Below are 24,853 nucleotides of genomic sequence, written 5' to 3' on the forward strand. Positions count from 1 at the left end.
CTGCACCAGAGGGCAGCAGGAGGTCTGAGTAGGTGCTTAGAAGACAGCAGGCTCCAGCAGTCACTATGGGCTGAAGGCTGCCCATCAAGAGAGCTTGTACAGGGAGCAGAGGATCGACAGCCATGGGTAGTAGGAAGCTGCCTGTGGGCAGGGCAGCCAGACGGTAATCAGAAGGCAGAGAGAAGGAAGCTGGGCAGGTAAGTGGGTAGACATGAAGACCCAGGTTGCCCACTGCCAGCTTTTGAGCTTGGTTACCTGAGAGTGGGTTTGTGTGGCTTCCCCAGGCTAAACTCAGTGCCACTTGACCTTGACATTTGAACCCAGGAAATTGCTCCTAGAAGGCCAGTGGTGAGTCTCCTCTGGAAGCATCCCATTGACTGACAGCTTCTAGATTGTGTTCTTGCAGGGTCACATCTGTAGGAGCAGAGGAGCCTGGCTGTTGTCCCGGAAATGTCCCACAGACCACAGGAGCCACACAGGGCTACCAGAAAGAGTGACTGTGTAGTACAGTGGTCATTTTAACATCTGACAAACATGGAGAGGCCTTGAGTTTTCTCCTGAAGTCCCAGTACTCAAGTGTGCCTGTGTGCAGGCCCGCCTGATCTCTGGTGCTCTGTGTTGAGTACCGTAGAGCTGGCCTGGCCTTGTGTCCCCCTGGTCCACCCTGCCCACGTCGCCTCCTCTCCTCCCACTGGTTGGTGGGTTTGAGCATTTGAGCTGGGCATACCCGGGCGCTGCCAGGACAAGGTTATGTCCGCTAGTCACTTGATCTGCATAGCCATATACCGAAGCTGAATACATGCAGACAAGTATGATCACAGAGCTGGAGCCTGGGAAGGCCAAGATCGAGGCTCTCATAGATATGGTGTTTGGCAAGGACCTGCCCAGTGCCCATGGCTCATCCTGTTCACCAACGCCTGTTCTGTTATAACCTAATCACCATGTCAAAGGCCCCGTCTTCTAATGCTGTCATCTTGGAGTTAGGATTTCCACATACGGGTTTTTGAGGGGGCGTAGACATTCAGATCATAGCAGGAACTGAGTTAAGAGGGCTTCAAGTGACACACTGAGAAAGTTAAATATGGCAGTTTTCATCTTAAATAATGTCCTTTCTGTCATCAGCCTTCGAATCGGCCTCTATAATGTCAGAAAGGACCCCCTGTGGATAGGAGAAAGGGGACAAGGCCAGAGAGTCTCCTCATTCTATACATGGTGGAGCAGAGGCCCAGAGATGTCCAGTGACTTTTTCAGTGTTACACAGCCTTTCCATAGCAGGACTGGGACTTAATCCCAGGTCTTTCTGGCCAGGGGCCTGTACCTTTTTTCTCCAGAGAACAGGAGAAAAGCCAAAGGTCATCTTAGAGAAGTTTGCTTCCCTGTGATGTCTCCTCATGGCCTTGTGGGTTCTGTGTCTAGAAACATGACCTTCTTTCAGAGCCTGCTTCGAGTGGATGTTGATGGGGGCCTCCCCTGCACAGGAAGTGGTGGTGGGCAGGACAGCAGAGGAAGTGGCTGGGGCCTCTGAGGGCCCTGGTGGGTGGGTGGGGTGGCTGGGAGGCAGGACCTGTCATGGGGAGATACACCCCAGGGCCTCCTGCCCTCCCTCCACAGGCGCCTCCCACTTCTGCTCTCCCTTCCCTTTTCGCTTCCGCTTCCCCTGGTTGCTGTTTTCTTCTTCCTCCCTCCACAACTTAGTGATCCTTTGGTTGAAACCAACAGCTTTTTATCATAGCCAGGATGAGGGGGAGGGCGAGAGATGGAGCTCCGGGCTGGTAACTAACTAGAGGGTTAGCTCCGGCAGAGACCTACAGTGGAGGAGATGGGGACTCTCCCGCCTCCAAGGAGTGCCGAAGGAAGGCAGTGCTTTGCGACACGCGGACCTTTGCAAGGGGTTCCTGTTATTGCAGCAGTCCTGGGCGCTCTGGCAGCCAGCTCCTCCTGTTCCTCAGAATGGCCTGCTTGGCTTCCCCTTCTCATCCCAGCCAGGATCTCCCCTTCAGAATTCAGAACCACACCAGGCTCCCGTGTACATGTCCTATGTCCTTTCGCCCTCCCCAGTGGGTGTAAAGTCCCTAGGGCAGAGCAGGTTGGCTGGAGAGGGGGTTGTTAACTGGACAGGAAGCAGTTGACTTCTCTGGCTGAAGCTCAGCAGACTGGCCATGGTGGCTGATGTCACTAGTATATTTCAGAGCCATCTGTAGAGAGGCTTTACACACACACACACACACACACACACACACACACACACACACGATGCTCACAGAACAGCTAGAATGAATGAAAGAGCAAATGCCACTCAGAATGAACTCAGGATTCAGCTCCTGACTTTCCCTACTGTGCTGTACAAGTCACCTCACCCTCCATTTGTTTAAGGTTGATTTAAATTCATATTTAAAAACATGTTTAGTCTTATTTACTTTATGTGCATGAATGTTTTGCCTGCATGCATGTATATGTACCACTATTGGTGAAACTATTAAGGCCACTCCACGTAGTTAAAAGGGAGGTTTATTTTGTGGGCTAACTTACAAATGAAGGGATAGGTTGTAGGTTCTGGCAAAGGTATAGCGCAGTCCGGCGGTGTTCTCTGGAGAACTCTGCTCGGTCTACCTCCAGTGTCCAGGGTCCCAGAACCAAGAGAGAGACCTCCTCTCGATCCTTGGTCTTCTGCTTCCTCCCTGCCCTGCCTTGTGGGTGTGACCATTACCGAAGCCTCAATGGGGGTTGGAACTTCCAGGCCAGTGCTGGGATGGCTATCCACTACATACCACCTTCATGCCTGTTGGATCTCTTGGAACTGGGGTGACGAGAGACTGTGAGCCACCAAGTGGGTGCTGGGAATTGAACCTGGGTCCTCTGCAAGAGCAACACACACTCTTGATCACTGAACAGTCTCACTAGACCCTGTATTTTTATTATTTTTTAATGTGTTTGTGTGTGTGTGTGTGTGTGTGTGTGTGTGTGTGTGTGTGTGTGTGTGTGTGTAAACATGAGTGCGTGTGCTGCAGGAGGCCAGAAGAGGACATCGAATGCCCTGGGGCTGGAGTTCCAGGTGGTTGTGAGCCTGGGAACTGAACTTGTGGTCCTGCAGGAGCAGTATGTGCGCTTCACCGCTGAGCTGTTTTCTCAGCCCTTTGGCTTTGTCTTTTGAGCTGTGAGCTATCAATTAGAGCAGGGCTTGCCTCTGTGGAGTAGAGCCGGCCAGCCGGCAGCTGCTGCCAGCTCACACAGAGAAGGCCAGGTGGGCAGCTGTTGTTGCCCACTCCTGGCCTTTTAAAGTGGGTGCTGTTGTCTAGGCTGGTGTGCTTCTGACATAGTGGCCCCCCTGCACCGACAGGCCACCCTGTTTGTCCTCGGGAGTCTTCCTAACTTTGCTCTGAGTTGTGGCCTCTTTCTGAAGGGTTTCTCCTGACTTCAGATGATTGTGGATACCTGGGGAATAGCAGACACATTCCCTGAAGGTCCCTCATGGCCTGTCCTCACTTGTGCTGAGGCTGCTCTGGCTAGATGCCATGAAGGTTCCTGGGGTCAGTGTGCGTTTACTGCTCTCTGTGGTATGAGGATAAACATGATTCAGTGGAGATAAGAAGGCCACCCTGGAGCTGGGGTGTGCACGAGGCTTAAGCTTCCATTCCTAGCACAGCAAACAACCCAAACCGGGAGGCCACCAGAGTCTGGGGATGTCAGGGCTTCTGTAGGCTTGCCAAAGCCCCAGCTCTGTGGCTGCCCCATGGTGGGAGAGTCCAGGGGGGCTGAAAGCAACTCTGGGTATCAGAGAGACAGTGTGACTGTCCTGGAAGGAGGAACCAGTGTTGGGTCTTGCTTGTTTCTGTTTTCCTTTCTAGAAAGCTCTAGATTGCCTTTTCTGGGATCCCAAGCCCACTCTTGGCTTTTTTTTTTTTTTTTTTGGTTTTTTGAGACAGGGTTTCTCTGTGTAGCTTTGCGCCTTTCCTGGAACTCACTTGGTAGCCCAGGCTGGCCTCGAACTCACAGAGATCCACCTGGCTCTGCCTCCCAAGTGCTGGGATTAAAGGCGTGCGCCACCACTGTCCGACCACTCTTGACCTTTTTAAATGGGTGCTGTTGTCCAGGCTGGTGTGCTTCTGATATGGTGGCCCCCCTGCACCGACAGGCCATGCTGTTTGTCCTCGGGAATCTTCCTACCTTTGCTCTGAGTCTTGGCCTCTTTCTGAAGGGTTTCTCCTCCACGGCCCCACTTACCTTCTGAGGCAACAGGAAACCTGAGGAGCGACCATAGCTGAGTACCACCGTTAGTGAGGAGCTTAGAGCCCTGGGTGCCAGGATTGACCCAGTCCCGCAGAATCTGGAGCTGTCCTGTAGACTAGCTAGCAGTGGTTGGGGATGCTGCTGGGGAGTGCTTTGTGCGCTGAGATCATTGGTGATGTGCACATGTGAGTACTGAGGACTTGCTCTCGTAGAATGAGAGGGAAGGATGCTAGCGACCTGTGCCCCGGATCCCGGAACTCTCCCCCAGGGAGAGAGAGGTTGGCTAATGTGTACGGAGAGAGGCTGGATAGGAGGACCAGCTTGAAATGCTCTAGTGCAGCTATGGTGGAGGTGGGGAATGATGTTCCTGCGTGCGTGCATGCATGTGTGTGTGCGTGTAGTAAGTACCATTCTATTGTTTTAGATTCTCTTTGATGAGTGGGTATTAATTTTAGAATAACAAACCCCAGCATTTTGAGACAGTGTCACTTGTAGCCTAGGCTAGCCTCAGAACTCACCACAGTCTTGCTGCCTTGCACCACACTTGCTAACATTTTAAAGTCAGAGTTTTGTTTTGTTTTGTTTGCTTTTGGCAGGGTCTAACTTTATAATCCTTGGCTGGCCTGGAACTCTCTATGTAGACCTGGCTGGCTTTGAACTCACAGAGATCCACCTGCTCCTGCCTCCTGGGTACTGGGTTTAAAGGCTTGTGCTGCCATACCTGGCTCCGCAGAGGGCTTTTCGGTGTTGCCGACACACAGCAGTGGTAAGTGGCTAAGATGACTGACACGTGGACTGCAGGGTTGCCACAGACTGCACTTGTGCTGAGAGACCTCACTAAACCTTATGAACACATACAATTACTGTACGCTAAATAAGATGTAGAGAAATTGGAGTTACCAGTGAGTCTCTTCTTACTAATTGGGCTGGGCCTGTTCTAAGCACTAGTCTCAGGTTAGCTCAGTGGATGCTCTCAGGCAGGGGCTCTTCATGTCCTCAGTGTAGAAATGCAGAGAGAGTGAGGAACTCGGGGTCACTCCAGTTGCTGCATCACACAGCTGTGTGTGTCAGCCTGGGATGGCTGTGCCATGAGGGATGCGTAGAGCAGCGTCTCTGAGATGCTGTTATTTTGATTTTCTTTTTTGTTTCATTCTATTTTTAAGATTCTTTTTTCATGTGCTTGTGTTATTTTTAGAATAATAGAAAATAACATGGAAAGTACTGTTGGTTAGAAACAAGCACTGACTATAATAACTCTTCGAGGTCTGGGATGGGAAAATAAGGTGAGTCAGATCCCTGAGTTATAGGGATTAAACAAGATGTAATTATAAAGTTCAACACACTCTCCCTCAGATTCTCCCTTCAGGCAGGAGGCAGCCTGGCAGAGGTGGGCACTCGGCCTCCCAGGAGGAGGCCCATGCTACCTTCCCCGCCATTATCAATGATATCTTGGGGCTGGACTCCTCGCCATGTCTGAAAAGCTGGGATCCAAAGGTTCCCACATGCCTGGCCAAGTTGGATGGGTTGCCCAGCTCCTCGGCCAAGGCCACGGCTTGGTATCTTTGAGGCTGATCCTGTTTGAGTTTGGTCCCAGGCCAGAAAGACTTGGAGGCTTAGCATTTCCTGGCTGTGCCAGGCTGGCCCACCAGGCCTCTCCTCTGAGGGAGAGTTGAGTGTCCGTCCGTGGGGCTGTCACTCCTCCGCTTTTGTGCCTCATAATCTTTGCTGTCCTCAAGTGTCACTTCTGAGACTTGGCTGGCTCATTCATCACCAAGTTAAAGCCTGGCAGGGCACTTACTGATGGGGAAGTGGTTCTCTACTTGGCAGGACTGGTTAACTGTGTATATCCTGGCGTAGCCGGGGGCTTTGGCTCCTCTCAGGCAAACGGGTGCCATCTTCCAAAACTAGAACAGGACGAATGGAGAGCCAGGAGCACATGGACTGTCATCACTTCCTGGTCTTTTTAAGTGGACTATCTCACTTCCCTGTAGGGAGCAGAGGCCCCCTTCCTCCTCCTTCCCACCTACCCACCCACGGGTCTGTCCAGCCGCCCTCCTATCCACTTTCTTAACTGCCTTTCTGTTGCTGTGAGGAGACACATTGGCCAAGGTGACTTATAAAAGAAAGAATTTATCGAGGGCTTACAGTTCCAGGGGGGTTAGAATCAATGACCATCTTGGTGGGGAACATGGCCACAGGCAGGCGGGCATGGTGCTGGAGCAGTGTAGCTGAGAGCTCACATCTGATCCATAAGCACAAGGCAGAGCTAGAGGGAGCTAACTGGGAGTGTCATGGGCACCCCCAGTGACACACCTCCTCCCACAGGGCTACACCTACTAATCCTTCCCAAATAGTTCCACCAACTGGGGACCAGGCATTCAAGCATGTGAAGCCTGTAGGGGCTGTTCTCATTCAAACCACCACACAGCTCGTTTGCATCCATCTTCCTACCCATCCATCCACCCTCCCTCATGCCTATCTTCAAGGCTCCCTCCCTGTTCTCCCCACCCCATTCCCTGGCTGTTCTGTGCCAGGCTCTGTGGGGTGTAGGCCGAGAGGAATCAGACCTGGGCTGGGCCTTTCATAACTTGCAGCCTGCTCAGGTCTGAGTTGTGCATGACCAGATCATCAACAGCTTGTAGTGGAAGCATCTGCAAGGCCTCAGGGACTGGAGTGCTAGCCAGGGAGCTCAGGCTGTGTCTGGTCAGCTTCAGGGAGCTGCTGAGGCTTTACCCTCAGTGTCTGTGCTTGTAGGCAGTGGAGCCAGAGAAGGTGAAGGGGGCTTAGGGCCCAGTGCCATTGGGATGGAGACCCTGGAGGTGGATGCCTACTAAGGTAAAGACTTGGGCAGAGAGCCGGACCTGAGTTCAAGTTCTGACAGCTGAGCTGTGTGACCTGGGGCAGGTCTCTTGCTCTCTCTGGGCTTTCCTTTTCTCTTCTATAGAAGGAGGGGATTTACATCTCTGTTCCTCTTGGGCCAAGGCCAGTGCTCAGTGTCCTGCCCCTGAAGACCTGCTGTAGGACTTCCTTATCCTGAGGCTGCAATGGCTGCCACTCCTAGATGGCGGACCCCCTTGGGTGTTTTTTTTTCCCTGCCAACTCCTAGCTGCTGGGCTTGCAGCCTTGTCCCGGATCCTCTCTGCTGCTCACTAGCCTCTAGGGCTACTGTCCCCGGTCTCCTTCCTTTCCTTGAATGTAGCCAGTTCTTCTGTGACCTGGTCCTCCAGAGTTGGACCCCTCTCCCCACTCCCTGAACCAAAGCCCTTCTACGATTGGCAGCGCTCAGCACCGTTCTCGACATCCTTGCATATGACCCAGACCAAGATGGCCTGCACCTCATCTGACACGTGCCCAGCATAACCATCCAGCAGCCAGAGACAGGAAAGTAGAAACCTTAGCCTTGCCTGTTCCAGATTTTAGCCATTACTCACACATAGACTTTCATGGACAGGTCAGCTGGAATCCTTTCCTCACACCTTGAGGCCTAGCCAGGTTGCTAGGAGATCTGAGCAACAGCTGTGTCTAGGGGTGGGAGTGTCTGTCCCATCCCCATCCCTTTTTCTCTTTCTGGAAAAGCAACCTTTTCTGGAGCCTGGGACACTGAAGAGATGCTCTCGCCTCTGAGAGGACATTTTCTACTGCAGAGGGCTGGAAGTTAAAGCCTGGAACTTTCTGCAGACATGAGGCTGTTCTGCATGTCTGCTGTGTTCAGTATGGCAGTCACCTCTTCTTGGTCAGGAAGCATTTGGCACATGGCAGATGCCACCGAGGAACTCAAGCTTCACTTCATTTTCCCTTATTATTTATACCTCCCTAGACGCTAGGGCAGCCATCTGCCAGCCTGTAAGACCCTGTACGGCCAGGTCTGGGCAAGTGCTCACCTGTGCAGGAGACGCTGTCCCACCCCCTGACCCTCACTGGGACTCCGGTGCGTAATTGCCAGCTGGCATCAGATGAGAACCACTTGTTTGCCATGGCCTGTCCTCGGCTCATCTCTGTCTGTAGGCATGCACTCTTCCTGAGGGCAATTTCATTATCCCATTTCGTTACTGTGATGGCTTAGCTGGTTTTCCTCACTGCGAGATTGTTCGCTTACCGTGTTAAAGGGCTGCTAATGTCCCATTAGAGCAATTGAATAGTTTTCTCACCATTAAGCATTTAGGCCTCTCCTACTTAATTTCTGTTGTTAGGGGCTACGGAGTGTGATCCTGTATGGTTCTTTTGTTGTCTTTCTTGAATTATTTCTTGGCTCTAAATTCCCAGAAATGAGGGATAATAGGCTTAAAAGGTATTTTAAACCTGTCTCAAACAAAACAAAACAGAACAGAGCAGCTGTGGCCAGTTACTGCCTTTGAAAGACTGAAGCTGTTTACATTCTCGCCTGTAATGAGGACTTCTATACTACATAGTCACCAGCGTCTGGTCATTATTGCTTGTTTTTGCTAATTCAATAAGTGTTCAGCAATCTGTTTCCCTTTTTTAGAGGATTCTTTTGGCAGAATAGTTTTGGTGCCTGTGGTCTTAGTGATACTCTCTACATTTGTCCCCAGATCTCAAGTTATCTCTCCTGGGCATCTTGTGACTGTCCCTCCGTGGTCAGGGTGGTGGCGGTGATGGCCTTTGTTACATGTGTGGTTGATGCTGAAACACTTCCGTCCATGCCTGCTCTCTGTGGGAACATCCCCAGATGGGAGACTCAGTTCCTGAGTCCTCAGGGGAGTTTATTGTCTCACATAACCCAGAAACCTAAGAGTAGGCGCCACTGGGCACAGCTGGCTCTACTGCTGCGTGGTGCACTCTGGCTCCGCCCTCGGTGGGCCCTGCTTCCGCTTCCGTCTTGTTTTTACCCTCCAGCAGACTCTCTGAGGAAGTGACAAGATGGACTATCTGGATGGGGATATGGCTCAATGGTAGATGTTTGCCTAGAATGCATAAAGCCTCGGGTTCAATCCCCAGCATCACTAAACAAAGCCCAGAGCTGGGAAGATGGCTCAGTGTAAATACTCCACAAGCATGGCGGCCAGAGTTTGGTCCACACCAACCCATGTAAAAGCTGGTAATCCCATCATATGGGAGTTGGAGCCAGGCAGTCCCATGAGGCAAACTGGCTAGATTAGGCAAAACCATGAACTCTGAGTGATGCAGAAAGACACCCAACATCAACCTCAGGCATTCGAATGCATGTATAAAAACATGTATGTCCACCCATGCAAACACATATGCACACACACCATACATACACATGCCACAAAACCAAAACCCACTTTAGACTGGTTAAAATGCAGGACTAGGGACATAATTCAGTGGTAGAGCCCTTGCCTGGCATGTATGAGCCTTAGGTCTGAGCCCTAGCACAGGAGCCGGGGAGGTGAGGGCAGTGTCCCCAGTTCCCCACCCTTCCACTCTGCCAGTTAACCATCCTAGAGAAAGAAAAAGCTGCTTTTCTGTAACCTTAAGGAAGTGCCAAACAAACAAACAAAAACTCCAAAAACAGACAAGAAACCATTCAGGGACAATTTGCCTTCCTTGGGTCTCATGCCCAACCCTGAACCAGTAGCTGTGACAAAGCTTGGCCCTGACTGGTTGGCCTGGATGTGCTCCTGGACCAGGGAGGGTCAGCCCTTCTGGACCCGTGGGCTGAGAGAGTGAGATGTTCCCAAAGACAGAGTTTTGCATGGACAGTGGGAATGGGATGTCCCAGGGCTCATTTCGGGCAGCTGCGGAGGCTCCAAGGCTCTTGCTTATCTTCTGCACCCCGTTCTCCTTCAGTTATTGTGCTCAGGCTTGGGTTTCTGCTTTCTTTTTGTGTGTGTGGACTCAGTTTCCCCATCTGGAGAATGGGATGAGGGACTTGAGAGTTCAAAGCTGTGGCTGAAGGCCTGCTGCCTTCTGGGATCTTGGCCATTTCCTGAGAAGGAAAGGAACTGAGTGATCAGCTGGCAGCCAGAGAAGGGAAGGGTCTGGGGCCTGGCTTTTGCTGGCTTCCATGTTCCCAGCTCTCAGTAATCCCCCAAGCTCCTGAATGGGCTTGCTGCACCCCTAGGTGAGGTCAGGGTTCCCAGCTGGGCTGGGAGGACGGCCCCACCTCCTCTAGGCTGGGCCCCAGGCTGTCACAACGGGGAGGATTGTTCCCACAGAGTGTCTGGGCCAGAAAACACAAGGGGCCACTGTGTCAGCTTTCACCAGGTGTGGGCTCCAAGGTTAGAGACCGCCAGCCAGCAGCGGGGCTGGGGATCCCCCTCATTCCTGGTCTGGCCTCAGTACTGGTGGAGATGGACTTTGGGAGCCTTGGTGCTATGTGTTTATGGGAATCCTGCCTGCTCACCTCCTCATTTGTTCAGACTCTCACCCTTCTCTGGGCTCTCCAGAGAGAGAGCTTGGGCATCATGCCTTACCCTCCACTGTACAGAGCGAAAATGGAGGCCCCGGCAGGGCTCACGCTGGCTGTACAGGCAACTCTGAAAAGCAGTTAGGTCAAGGACTTTGAAACACCAGGGGCCCAAGTCTGTTAGTTACAGCTATATGTCCTTGGTCTTGGCTTCACCCCTGGGAACATATGGTTTCTGTTTTTATGGGTCTCACTCTGTTGGTCAGGACTCCTGGGCTCAAGTGATCCTCCTGCCTCTGACTTCCAAGCAGTTGGTACTACAGCTACCATACCTGTTCCTCCATTTTCTTATACATAAAACAGAAAGACAGACAGACAGACAGACAAGCAAACAAGCGGTCTCCAGGAAGCACAGTGTTCTCTTTGAACCCAAGATCCAAGTCAAGACCATAGTCCTGGACTCCATCCTCTCCTTTCTAAGCCTCAGTCTGCCATCTGGGAAGTGGGCCTGCAGCCAGTACCTGCCTCAGTGCCTGGGGGGGGGCTCCGTGCCTGCACCTGTCAAGGTCCCCTTGCTGGGGGGTGGGGAGGCTTGGTGCTGGCTGTGCTTGTTATTCGTCTTTAGCTCATGGCGACTGAGCTTCTGGAAGTGATTCGGTACTCAGAGCAGACAGGCTTGTGACAGGTCTGACCTCCACCGTCTGACTGGCAGCTTCCTCCTCTGCTGCCTGAGAACGGCATTTGCCTTCCAGGTCCGAGTGGCAGTGGTCAGCACTGGTTGTTTGTCTGTTTCCAATCATCGCTGTTGTAACATCCTCTGGTGCCTTTTGGGAATGGATTGGCGCCTCTGCCAGACTCTTAAGGAATCTGATTTTGGCACAGTGTCTGCACAGCCCCTCCCTGGTGGGCTCTGGCTTCTGGAATCTGAGTGAGGCACTGGGCACTGACTGAGCAGTCTTGGTGTTGACATTGGCTCCTTGCTGAAGGCCCCCCGCCCTTTGCTCAATGCTGCTTTTACAGTGTGGGCAAAGCAGGTTCTGTGCACTCCTAGAGAACATTCCCCATTCCCCCACAGTGACAGGAAACTCAGGAAAAGGTGACATCCAGCCTTCTTCACCAGAACCCTCGGCACTGAAAGTGATGAACGGGTGGCTTCTGCCTAGCTCATTGTGGTTTGAGGTGCTGTGGTCACCTGACCCTCCATCTGCCACCCCCAAAGGCCTCACCCTTCCTCTCTGCCTCTCCAAAGGCCCAGAGGTACCTAACTTAAGTCTCTTCTAGAGAGAGACTCTAGCTGCTCATCTAATAGATTTTTAAGGTGTTCTGAACAAGTGTTTGAAATTGAGTTGAGGAGAAAAGAGCCCCTCCCCGCTAGCACACACACACACACTGCTGATCTGGGCTCCTGGGCTGGGTGCTGGAGGTCTCATGACTTCTGGTCTGAAAAAAACTTTGGTGGAGGAAGACCGGTCAGTGGGAGCGTGCAGGCTTGGGAGCAGGCTTCCAGAGGTCCAGACCCACCCTGCTAATTTGCTCTTGGGCCTTGCCTCAGTCTCCCCATCTGACTGCACTGCCTTGGAGGATGGTTGAGATAGCACACCTAAGGAGCATAAGCCAAGGGTGAGCAAACACTGTCTCCCTATAAATCAACTGTCCTAATCGCTGTAGGGGGGGCCCCAGGGCTCTTGGCCACCTAGATAGGAGGACCCCAGCTGAGAACAGACAGGAAAGGGCCTGTTGGCATCCTCCCCACCACTTCCTTCTCCAAGGCTCCATCTCAGGTTGGTACCTTCTGGGGCCATGCCCATCATAAGCAGGATAGGTAGCACCTCTCCATCCAGACCTTAATTGCTGAGGCCAGGGAGAGGGCAGCTGTCTGGTGTCACCCTATAGGGGTCTTGCCTGAGGCATGGCAAAGGTCATCAGGTTATAGAGGCTTCTCAGTGCTAGGGATTTATGGATTTGTATAGTCTAGAGCAATGGTTCCCAACCTATGGGTTGTGACCCCTTTGAGAGGGGTGTCGAACAACCCTTTCACAGGGGTGGCCTGACACCAGCAGAAAAGAGATTCATTAGGATTCAAAATAGTAACAAAATTACAGTTATGAAATAGCAACAAAAATAATTTATGGTTGGGGGGTCACCACAGCACGAGTGACTATTAAAGGGTCACAGTGTTAGGAGTTGAGAACCACTGCCCTAGAGAATGTGGAGAATCTGTGACGGCAAATGACCCAGGTTCAAATTCCAGGCCTGTTGTCTCCGCTCTGGACTTGGCCTTGCTTCTCAACCTTGCAGGGGGAGTCTGAGCTGCAGGTTGCTGTACCCTGACCCTCTGGGTGAATGTGCATTGTCACCCGGGGGCCAAAGATGCACAGGAAGAGCTGTCCTGGGTGTGCAAAGGTCACAGTGGGCGGGAGTCACAGCACCCTCAAGAAGGCGGGGTGGGGGTGGGGTGGAGCACGGGTGTTCACGGCCCTGGGCTACCCACTGCCCCTGTGCTGCTTGCTGATGTCTAGGGCTGTGTCATCACAGTGTGTCCTCTGTCAACACTGAACACAGCCCTTGTGAGCACGGGGATGGGGGGGGAGGGTAAAGGTTCTAGCAGCTTCCTTCACAGCTTGAAGGACACAAAGGGAGTTGTGGGTCTTGTGTCCTGTTTTGGGGGCCCCCTTGTGAGGTGGGGTGGTGGTGACACTGCCTCCACCCTCCTGCTTATTTCACTCTTTCTTTTTGGAATTTTGGCAAAATAGAGTTAATAACCTGTTTATCACATAAGCTTTTCCAAGGCCTACAGCTCCCACGTGAGTTCAAGGCTTTGTTTTATTATTTTATTTTATTTTTGAGACACTGTCTCACTATATAACTCTGGCTGTCCTGGAACTCAGTGTAGACCAGAATGGCTTCAGAGTTGCAGAGATCCTCCTGCCTCTGCATCCTGAGTGCTGAGATTCATGGCCTGTGTCACCATGTCTAGTCCAAGAATTTTTTTGTGTTTTGCTTTTGTTTTTAAATTATCTCCAACAAATTCTGGATCTGATAAAAGGCCACCCCACTCCCACATAGTCCCTGGTAATCTCTGTTTGAATTTTTGTCTCTGACCATCCTGTGGAATCATGAAGTATTTATTTAGGTCTTGTGCCTGGCTTGTTTCACTTAGACCAGAAACCTTTATTCATTCTCATTCATTTTCCCTCTCTCTCTCTCTCTCTCCCCCTCCCTCCCTCCCTCCCTCTCTCCCTTCCCCTTCCTCCTTTATTTTAACTTTTATTTTTTCATGTGTGTGGGTGTTTTCTTCATGTACGTCTGGGCACTATGTGCATGTGGTGCCTGAGGAGGCCAGAAGAGGGCGTTAGATTTCCCCCTCCTATGGATTTATGGATGGTTGTGAGCCACCATGTGAGTGCTGGGACTCGAACCCAGATCCTCTGCAAGAACAGCCAGTGCTCTTAACCACTGAACCATCTCTCCAGCCCCAGAGAACAGCATTTTCAAGGCTTATTTGTCACAGTTGCGGATTTCGTGGTGGAACAACAGACTATTGTATGGATGTGTTAGTTCCTTTGGTAGCCCTCAGGTGGGTCTCACCCTTGGCTGTGGGGATGCTGTGTGGTGTGCTGACAAGCTGGAACCCCTACTTTGGGCTCCTTTGGCTCTGAGCCTGTAGTGGCGTTGCATGTATGTGGTGGTCCCTGGAGTAAGGCGCTCTGTGCTGGCCGCCTGCTGCCGTCCCACACCCTCCAGTTCTCCTTCACACACCCTCAGCAGCTCCTGTTACGTTTCTGTTTCCTGACTGTGTCACCTAGCTGGTGAAAGCTTTCTCTCTCTTTCTCATCAGATAAGAAGCAGTGTTCTGCCTAGGTGACATGTAGCCAGAAGGCAGTTATGCCCTGATGCATAGAGGGAACCCCCCTCCAACAGACACATATACACGAACCCCCTCCACAGCACATGAACCCCCACATACACAGGAACACACACACACACAGATACACACACACATACAAACACATACACACACAGACACACACACACAGAGGCATATGCACACAAACCCTCCTACACATACACATGAACCGCCCCACACACAAGGAGTCACATGAATCCCCCCTACATGCACATACACAGGAACATACATACACACACACAGAGGCACATTTGTGTGAACCCCGGCACATGCACATGAACCCCCCCACAAGTACATGCACGTGAACCTCCCTACATACACATACACAGGAACCCCCCCAACACACACACACACACACACACACACACACACACACACACACACCTTAAACAGCGCACAGTGACAATGCTCATGAGTCTCCTGTTTCAGGCTTTTCCTGGCTGGCTGTCAGGAATAGTTTTCCTCAGAGTTTTTGTTCTTCTTTCTTTTCATTTTTTGTGTTATAACAACTTTATTTTTATGTGTGTCTGTGTGTAGGCACTAGCCTATTCTTGTATGTCTTCCATAGCATGGTTATATCTTACTTCCTTACTAAGCACGTGGAATGTACTTTCTGGTCTGAGCTCCCCTCTGTCGACACCTCATGTGCTGGGGCATTGGTGGGAAGTGTCTGGGTCAGGTCAGTGTCTCAGACTTAGATAGCCACCTCTGTTTTCACACTTGTATGGGGGGCAGGGAAGCCTCCCAGGGCCGTCTCCTGCCCAGCCTGTCTTATAACCTTTTGTGTCTCCACTTTCCAGGCCAAAAACAAAGAGACTGGTGCTTTGGCAGCAGCCAAAGTCATCGAGACCAAGAGTGAGGAGGAACTGGAGGACTACATTGTGGAGATTGAGATCCTGGCCACCTGCGACCACCCGTACATCGTGAAGCTCCTGGGGGCCTATTACTATGATGGGAAGCTGTGGGTAAGAGTGTGCCACCTGGGCCCCCCCCCGCCATGCTTACTCGGCATCTGCTGTGTGGGTCAGGGCCACAGCAGGGAGAAGGTGAAGTTGGCTGCTGAGTCCTTGCCCCCCACCTCACACTCACCCCACTTCCCACACTCAGGCTGAGGCCGCAGAAGCAGAAAAGTGTCCCCAAAGTCTGTGCTGTCCTTGAATCCTGTGCTGTAGCATATGAACTAGAGAAGGCTGGACCCATTACCAACACTCCGTGAGTGGACGGATGAGCATCCCTCATCTCAAAATCTGAAACAATCCAAAGGGTGCTGCTGCTCAGAGCAGCTGGGGAGGCTTAGGGCAGCTCCCCTGGTAGTCTTTGTGTGTGCTAGGTCTGAGATCCTTTGAGCCTGAGCATGGTACCCCATAAGGAATTCTCACCTCATGGTGCCTTGGACATGGAACACTCCAGTGGGTGAATTCTGGACGAATGCCCAGAGGCCTGGTGTGGACAGGGCGCCTGAGTGCTGATCTTGGGTCATTTGCAGGACTCACATCTCTCCCACTTTTAAGCACTTCTCTCCTGAGCATCACCCTTGGCTCCTGCAAGGGTCCTGGAGACCTCACTGGCTTCATAAGATAAGGCAACCCTGCATAAACGCCTGTCATCAGGTTGATACCTCTCAGTTGGCAAAACGCAGATGCGCTAGAATGTGCATCTTGCTAAGTCTGCCAAGTCTCGTGTGTGTGTGTGTGTGTGTGTGTGTGTGTGTGTGTGTGTGTGTGTGTGTGTTTTCAATGGTGGGAATTGAGTCTAGGGCCTTGTGTATACTAGGCAAGTGCTCTACCACTGAGCTAAATTTCCAGTCCCGTAGCGTACATATTTATATACACACATACACTGACACATATGTAAATAATCCCCCTCTGCCTCTGGACACCAAGGAAGCGAAGTGATGTGTGTGTAAGAAACATCTCCAGTATGTTCTGGGTGCAGCTGGCAGTGTCAGAACCTTGCAGACATTGGAGGCATGGCTGAGGGTCCTCAGGTGCCAGGCATCTCAGCCATTCCTGGGGCTGTGTGAGCCCAGGTCTTACCACTGCGGGAGGGAGGGGTGTTCAGAAGCATGCCTTGTTCAGAAAGGGATGTTTCAGGCATGGTGCTCACTACTGTGGCGGCTTGGTGTGTTTGGAGGGGTTTCCATATCTAGTTAGGTCTCAGAACACCGGGGAGCTTGGTATTGGCCAGGAAAGCTTTGTCATTTTTCATGCCCCATGGGAAGTAGAGTCATGGCTTTACAATGACAGACTGCCTGGCTTACTGGTACCAAATAGAGAAACCTGGTTCACTGGAGAAGGAGATCCGGCTGCTTAGGAAAACAGAGTTCCCAAGGCCGCATGCTCTCTCACCTCACAGGCAGGAATGGCAGCCAGCAGGAGGAAGTCAGTGGCTGAAGGACAGGGGCTAGCCTTCCCAGCTTGTATTAGGCTGGTGCCCATTGCTGGGAGATGCCCGAGGAAGGACTTCTTAACACAAGACATTTAGTTGGCATGTAGCTCTAGAGGTTCAGGGCTGTGGTGCCAAGGTTGGCTGGGCTCTCACGACGGGCTCAGGTCAGTGGGAGTCATGGAGGGTTTTGTTGAAGAAAATCTCACAGTGATATTGGGAGCCAGAAAACTCCTAAGGTCCCAGAAAAGCTCTCCTCTCTCCTTAGTCCCTTAGGGCCTGTTTCTGTGACTTCATGACTAGTCTCCGCTCTTAAGGGGATGACATCTCCCATTAACATCACCACACTGGGGACCAGGCTTTCAGTGCCTGAACTCTTGTGGGACGGGGACACACACACACACACACACACACACACACGCACACGCACACGCGCACGCGCACGCGCACACGCACACACACACACACACACACACACACACACACACACACACGCACGCGCGCGCCATGGCATAGCTCCCCTCACCCTGGGCTTAACTGCCCCCAGGCTCTGTCCCCTGTCACTTGCTGTACCCCTAAGTCTCTGTTCTCTGCCCCCTTTCACTCCCCCCACCCTGGGCTCTGCCCCCTGTCACTCCCCCCACCCTGGGCTCTGTCCTTTGTCACTTGTATCTTTCTTTTGACTGCTTGGAGCATCTCTTGGGGAGCCACTTGGTCAGGAGTAGTGAACTAAAAGCCACGCAGCCAACTTCAAATTTCTAAGTCCTGTCTGTCCCCTGGGGCCCTGGAGGTGGAGCAGGACAGGGAGAGTCACTAGGTGGTCTCTCTTTTCCAGAGGAAGAAACAGAAGCATGGAGAGGTGAGCCTCCTGCTCAGAGCCGAGCGTGCATGAAGCCAGACTTCTTGTTTTCTGTCTTGATTCATGGGGCCGATTTCTGTGTGTTGTTGTTGTTGTGTTTATTGTGGTGTTTATTGTGGTGGTGTTTGTTGTGGTGTTTGTTGTTGTGGTGTTTATTGTGGTGGTGTTTGTGGTGGTGTTTGTTGTTGTGGTGTTTGCTGTGGTGTTTGTGGTGGTGTTTGTGGTGGTGTTTGTTGTGGTGGTGTTTGTGGTGGTGTTTGCTGTGGTGTTTGTTGTTGTGGTGTTTGCTGTGGTGGTGTTTGTTTCAGGGCTTCAGTGTTCTTCACTCATTCAGCAGAAAATACAGCAGATGAACAACAGACTCAGCTGACGTCCTGGAGTTGCTTTGAAAACTGTTTTTCTAGGCTGGATGATACTTGTTCTGCAAGTCTGAGGACCTGAGTTCAGTCCCCAGAATTCATGTATGGATAGGGAAGGAGTGACTCTCAAAGTGACCTTTGAACTCTACACATGCATCATGACATCAGTTGGGTAGTTACTGAAGAAAAATGGGAACATATGGAAAAGCAAAAATTAAAAACCACTTGAATTCTTTTTTTTTTGCCAGAGGACCCACTGGTAACATTCAAAATGTTCTCTCCTCTCTTTCTTTCTTTCTTCCATTTCTCCCTATCCACATTCTCCATCTCTCCCCATCCACATCACTCCATCTTTCCCCATCCACCATCCCACATTGATAGAAACATCAGGTAGGCAATTACAGCAAATTGGGGGAATCTTTCCTATAGGCCTCAGATGCTGACAGTTCTTAGCTTTTGGGTTGATGAAAGCTAGGGACCTGTTTATGCATTCCAAAAGGATTTGAGTAGTACTCACAGGATATTAGGTCACACACAGAGGTGGGCAATGAATAGCTTTTTGAAGGGGCCAAGATGGCCTAAGATAATTTGGCTCTGGAGCTGCAACATTCAAACTTCCCCTCTCACTGAAGTTCCAGCCCATCGGTCAGCTTTTATAGAAAGTTTGGTGTAGGTATGACTTCTTTTGGCAACTTCATTGCTTCGTTGCTGCTCTTGGACTGGGGTGACCCCTGGGGAGAGGTGCAGCTGGTACAATAATTGGAGGCCATATTGTGCAAGGCCTGGATGCCAAGGGTAAGATTTTACATCTGACCTTATCGAGGTCAGCCTGCAGACCAGCAGGCTCAGCACCTCCTGGAACAATCAGTCACGTCGGTGATGGAGCCCCACCAGGGCCTCCCCAGTCATAGGCGGGGTGCTGCCCAGCAGCCTGTAGTTTGAGAGCCTTCTAGGTGAGTCATGGTGGTTTACATTTGAAAACATCTATTTTAGACCTTGGCAACCCAGTTGCAGTTTTGCTCAGGGGAAGTACATTCTGTGTTGTAGGAAAACGTCAGCTTTGGGGGTAAGAGGTAAAGCATTGAATCTTGTCAGGAAGCAGTGGACCTGGCCAGAAGCCTAAGGATGTGATGTAGAACATGGACCAGCTTCGGCAGAAGGAACATTTGAACTGTGCCTTTCAGGATGCATAGGAGTTAGAAAGAAGCAAGGTGTGAAACCGTGTGGTTCTGAGATTGAAGTTTGGAGGCCACACTGTGGGGTGTGGGGCCATACTTCTGTGGGGTAACTTGAGGCCCAGGCTTCCTGCATGGTCTCAGGAGCCAGCTTTCCCATGTAGGTGTGTACCAGAACTAGTCAGGGCTGCTCCCAGGGGTGGACATTGAAGAGCTGGCTGTTAGCCGAGCTCCTGCAACCCGAACAGGCAAGATGGACCTTTCCTGCCCCAGAGTAGTCCTCTGCCTACATCTTACAACATGAGGTCACTTTCGTCCAGAATTTACAGATTAGCAAATCCCTCTAGCTGCTCCTCATTTCCACTTCTGCTTTTAAATATTTAATGGTACAAGTGGTGGACAACACACATACACACACACACACACACACACACACACACACACACACACCTGGCTCCACATACCTTGAAGGGCAGGCTGCAGACCCATGAGAGCTATGTTTGAAGGGGCAGGCAGGGGTAGGGGTGGGGAGTCTTTCTTAAATAAGAATTTATTTGATGCCTGGTGGTGGTGGAGCAATGCCTTTAGTCCCAGCATTTGGGAGGCAGAAGCAAGAGGATCTCTGAGTTTGAGGCCATCCTGATCTGCAGAGTGAGTTCCAGGACAGTCAGGGCTAGTCTCAAAAAACAAAAACAAAATATTTAACCCAGTTTAAAAGGCCATTTTGAAATATGATCAATATAGAAGTTATTAGCAAGACATTTTTGCTTTTTTATTCTGTCTTCAAATCCTGTGTGTGCTCTGTCCTTGTGACACATTTTTTATAAGATCTTTATTGACAGATAATTCACATAGTATTCAATTTTCCTGTTTGCACAATTTGACTTTAGTCCAGCATCCTCATAGGCCCATGACACTATCACCACTTCCTGTTTTAGAACATCGCTGTCTTCAATTTCTTTCTTCCCTTTTTTTTTTTTTGAATGCCGAATGCTGTTTATTGAAGGAGGGAGGAGGTCTCAAATACAGGCTTACAGCACAATGGGAGAACCCCAGTGGGCAGAAGTTTGCTTCCAATGTTTTACAATCTTGTATCTAAGCTGTTAACGCCCAATAAGTAGGATACACAGACAAGGAACTTCCCTTAAGCATTCAGGAGGGTAGAATCTCACAGGGAATTAGCATAGGGAGGATATCAAGGTCAAGGTCAGCAATCAAGGCAACAGTTACCCAAAATGGGGGCCAGGGCCCTACAGGTCCCCTCTTTTACCAAAAAATGAACTTCTGACTTAGGTTGCATGGGACGTCAGCAGGTCACCTTCCCATCATGGAGACATCTGTCCAGGCCACACAGGCATTCTGTCTTAGGTTGGTGAGCCCCCCCCACCCCAGGCATTACCCATCTCTGAATACTCATTATCATACAGGCTCCCTCATGAGAGAGCTGCAGTTAACTGTTGCCAAAAATCTCTAAGTGGTGCTGGGCTTGCAATCTGTGTGTTTGACACAGAAAAGACCAACAGAAGTCTTAACCCACCAATAGCCAGTAGGCTAAAGGCAACTGAGCCATTCCCTTCCTTAACAAGCCTTACTGCAAATTGGAGTCCTTGTAAGATGGTATCCCGAGAGCAAATGGAACTTGAGTTTGTAAATTTATAACTTTCAAAGCCAATCGAAATGTATATAACTATTGATTTAAATTTGTCATGCCCAATAGAATAAAAGATTAATTAACTGTGGTAGCTACTTTTGCTGTCAGGGTCTCCACTGTGCTAGCTGTAGTAACCAATTATGAAATGGCAATCCCAGAAACAGTAGTAGTGGTGGCCACCACTACTATAACAGCAACAATGGCAGCAGCGATGTCAAATTCTCTCCTGGAGCATGTGGGCATCCACTGGCATGGACACAACTCCAGGAACACAAACCGCTGAGGCCCAGTTATCTTGATCCCAGCACGACTTAAGCTGGCAGCTCTGCGAAAGAACAACTACAAACCATAAAGAAAAAACAGGCAGCTCACAAGGAGCAGAACTAATGGTCTCATTTTGGCTACATTCAGGCTCACAAATTTTAAGGTATCTTCAAAGGGAGCTAAATGAATTTCAGGAGGCAAAAAAACGTTGCACAGAGACTTGTGGCATATTTTTAAAAGTTAAAAGATTTTCCTTTTTTTTTTTTTTTTTTTTTGCCAGAGCTGAGGATCGAACCCAGGGCCTTGTGCTTGCTAGGCAAGCACTCTACCACTGAGCTAAATCCCCAACCCCAAAAGTTAAAAGATTTTAAGCTTCCACTAGTGGAGGCTAGTTTCCCAAACCCCGAAGCCAGCTCTGCCAGCCAAAGGGTTCTCTTGCTCTTGGATGACCTTTTTCTTAGCTAAAATATAATAGGTGATAATGTTTTTGACTCAAATTCCCATTTAAAAAAAAAAAAAAAAAACAACTACCTTGTGAGTGACAGCCTGGTTGATACCTCTCTGAGGACTCCTGTGGGAAAAGAATACTGTAGCTCCCGTGCTGTTTACATGTTTCTGTCAGGAATGAAACCCTGGACTGTTGGTGGTTTTGTCTGTGTTGCCATCCCAGGCCTGTGATAGGGGTTTGTGGCTGCATTGTAATGTCTGGACAGTGTCTGGGGAGTTCTTTCCACCTGCCCAGCTAGGGACAAGCCACCCCTGGAAGAGGCCTTCCTATGTTCCATGGTTTGGATTTCAGGGTCTCTGATGGAAAGTGATGAGCCTACCTTAGGCTACCTCACAGTCCTCCCACAGTCCTATGTAGAAATCAAGTGATGTCTCTGAGCCCTTGTTCCCAAAGGGCCGGACAAGGGCTGCCTGCCAGCCTGGCCCCACCAACCCTGCATGACCAAATGATAGTTGGCTGGCTCTGTAGGCTACTCAGGCCCTCTGCTACCTCCCATACTTGCCTGCTGGCAAGGGGTGGGCCCTGTTCTGTGAATTGACTACCTGTGGAAATGTGACCAATTAGTGTGAAATGCATGTTTAGCAAGCATTAGGTACTGTATTTGAACCAATAAATGTGAATCCTCTGCACATGCAAAAAAAAAAAAAAAAAAAGATTTTAAACTTCCATCAGAAACCCTTTATTTAGTCATATGTTACAAAATTCCCATAGGATTCACATCCCAAGTGTCCTTGTATTCTTTGGTGTGCCCAGTAGCTGAGCTGAGTGGATTTGAACATTTAACTTAGCTAGAAGTGAGTACAGTGGCCAATGGTCAGTTTTCTCCTTGAACCCGACAGGTCCCTGGCTTCCCAGTTCATCTACCATGGCTGACCATGGGCCTTGGCCACGTGTTTGTCCCCACCATCCCACCCCTAAACCAGATGGCAGTCTCTGGACCTCTCTCTCAGCATGCACTGGACCTCTCTCCCAGCATGCACTGGGCATCTTTCCCAGCATGCACTGGGCCTCTCTCCCAGCATACACTGGACCTCTCTCCCAGCATGTACTGGTTAGAACATTGGAAGGGAAGCTGTGTTCTGGGTGTGCACAGAGGCTCTTTGGACGGAACACTCAGGCTTCTAGCTAATGCCCATTTCTATTGTGTAAATGTTCCATTCATGGTCAGTTTCAGGGGTCATGCGGTGGGTCAGTCTGGCAGGTCCCTACTCTCCCTGGGCTCAGAGTCTTTGAGTGGAAACACACTCTAAAACACGGAGGTGTGTGGGAGGACTTGAGCAAGTGAGGTGGAGCAATCCAATGGGGAAGTGCCCCAGACATAGATTTCTGGTGTGTGGTCAGGAGCCATGGCCTGCAATAGGAGAAAACCTACCTCCAGGGAAGGGGCGGGGACATTGAAACTGATCCCAGAAGGCTAGATGGAGGCAGACCTCTGCAAATTTGGTAGCAACAGTAGGAAGTTCAAAGGCACTGAGGCAGGTGCCGTAGAGGACCAAACTGATGCTACATCAGCTGAAATCTGGCTTAGAGTGAAATGAAATGGGACTAGGTTGTCCACAGCGCCTGTTCTAGCAGCTGGAAATTCAGCAGTGAGCAGGCAGCCTTGTAACAGGGAGAACAGCTAATTAGGAGGTAGCCCCATTATTTCCACAACGCTCATGTGTGTGTGGAGGCCAGAGATCAATGTTGCAGACCTTCCTTAATCACTTTCCGCCTTAATTTTGAGGCACCATTTTTCACAGAACTTGGCTTTCATTGATTCCGTTGGGCTGGCTAGCCTCTGAGTTACGAGGATCCACCCATCGCCACCCCTCCTGCACTGGAATTGTAAGTGCACGGACCACTGTACCCAGATTTTTATGTAAGTGCCAGGATGTCCTCACACCTGCTTGGCAGACTGAGTGAGCCATCTTCCCAGCCCCAATACTTGCGGCTTTAAAAAAAGGCATCTCACTTTTTAGACATTAAAGACGCTTATTTTAAAAGAAGCTTTCATATCACCACCTTAGGTGAAAAACTGGGTCCGTTGCCATAGAAACAAAACAAAGATGTTCTGCTGTGGTTGAGCCCTTTGCCCTTATGAAAAACCTTGGCCTGGGTCCTGCTCCATCAAAGGGTCCCTGGGAGGGCAAGCAAAGACTGAGGAAAGACAATGTGCAGCCTCAATACAAGGTGATACTTATACCCTTCTGCCAGGCCCCCGTGGGGGAACTGTCCTGTGGTAAGGACATCTGGCCAGACCAAGCCACACTAGGTCAGGAGGGCCTCTTTCTTGGGTTGGGATGGTGAAGGACCAGAGTGACCTGTGTGTGTCACTGTGGGGTAGACAGGCAGAGCCTGGGCATGGTACTGTCTCTCCCACCTTGGAGCTGACTTCTCATTGCTCACTGTGAACCCCATGTTTTTAGTTGTGGAGTCCTCTCTGATGACGTTTCCACAGACATTGTGTGGGAAGATGACACTGGCTGCTGGAAGACACCCACCCACTCCTTCCTGTGTGGCCCCAGAGTAGGACCCTGAGTTTTTGAGACTGTTTAGTGTGCGCCAGGGTCAACACTGGGACTATGGGCAGTTTGGAGGCGACGAACCTTGCTGGGCTGTCCTGGGTATGGCAGGCTTGGCACCACCCCTCGCCTCTATCCAGCAGTGCCAGGGACACCTTCCTTCCAAGATACAGCATCCCAAGTTGCCTCCAGATGTTGCCAAGTATCCCTGGACAGTTGGCCCTGGGTAAGAGCCAACAGTCCCTCCCTCCCCTACCCTTTTGCCTCTGTGGTGGGGAGACACTTGCCCTTGGTGGAGCAAGGACACAGACTGGTAGCCCCAGGCCACGTGTGCCAGCAGATACACTTTGTTTGGTATGGTCCTCAGACTGGGATGTGCCCCTCAGCTAGCTGCAGACCTCAGTATCTTCCACTGTCGGCCTGCACCGATTCTCTCAGGGTGGAAGTGAGAGGAAATGAAATATTTTTCATCCCACATCTTCACCAAAGCCGAGGTGAATAAAGGTGACTAAGAGGCTGCCTTTCCAGAAGAGGGTGCCAAGAGCCATTTCCTCCCACAGGGCTTGCTCCTAAGGCCAGGATGCTCAGAAGCCAGGAGGCCAGCCCTGGGAAGTCCCAGTGAGGGGATGTGTGTGGTATGCTTCCGCGCACAGTTCAGAATCACTAATAGATGACTTTGAATGTTC

General features: G+C 50.7%; 1 protein-coding gene across 1 annotated transcript in view; it reads left to right on the forward strand.

The window, feature by feature from the left end:
- Nucleotides 1–24,853, forward strand: part of Stk10 (serine/threonine kinase 10) — a 94,904-nt gene that overhangs the window by 7,746 nt on the left and 62,305 nt on the right. Inside the window, exon 2 of the mRNA XM_036197327.1 lies at nucleotides 15,263–15,427. Coding sequence (XP_036053220.1) covers nucleotides 15,263–15,427 — 165 coding nt within the window. The remainder of the gene's footprint in view (nucleotides 1–15,262; nucleotides 15,428–24,853) is intronic.

This window comes from Onychomys torridus, chromosome 8 (genome assembly GCF_903995425.1).
Source record: "Onychomys torridus chromosome 8, mOncTor1.1, whole genome shotgun sequence".
Taxonomy (NCBI): domain Eukaryota; kingdom Metazoa; phylum Chordata; class Mammalia; order Rodentia; family Cricetidae; genus Onychomys; species Onychomys torridus.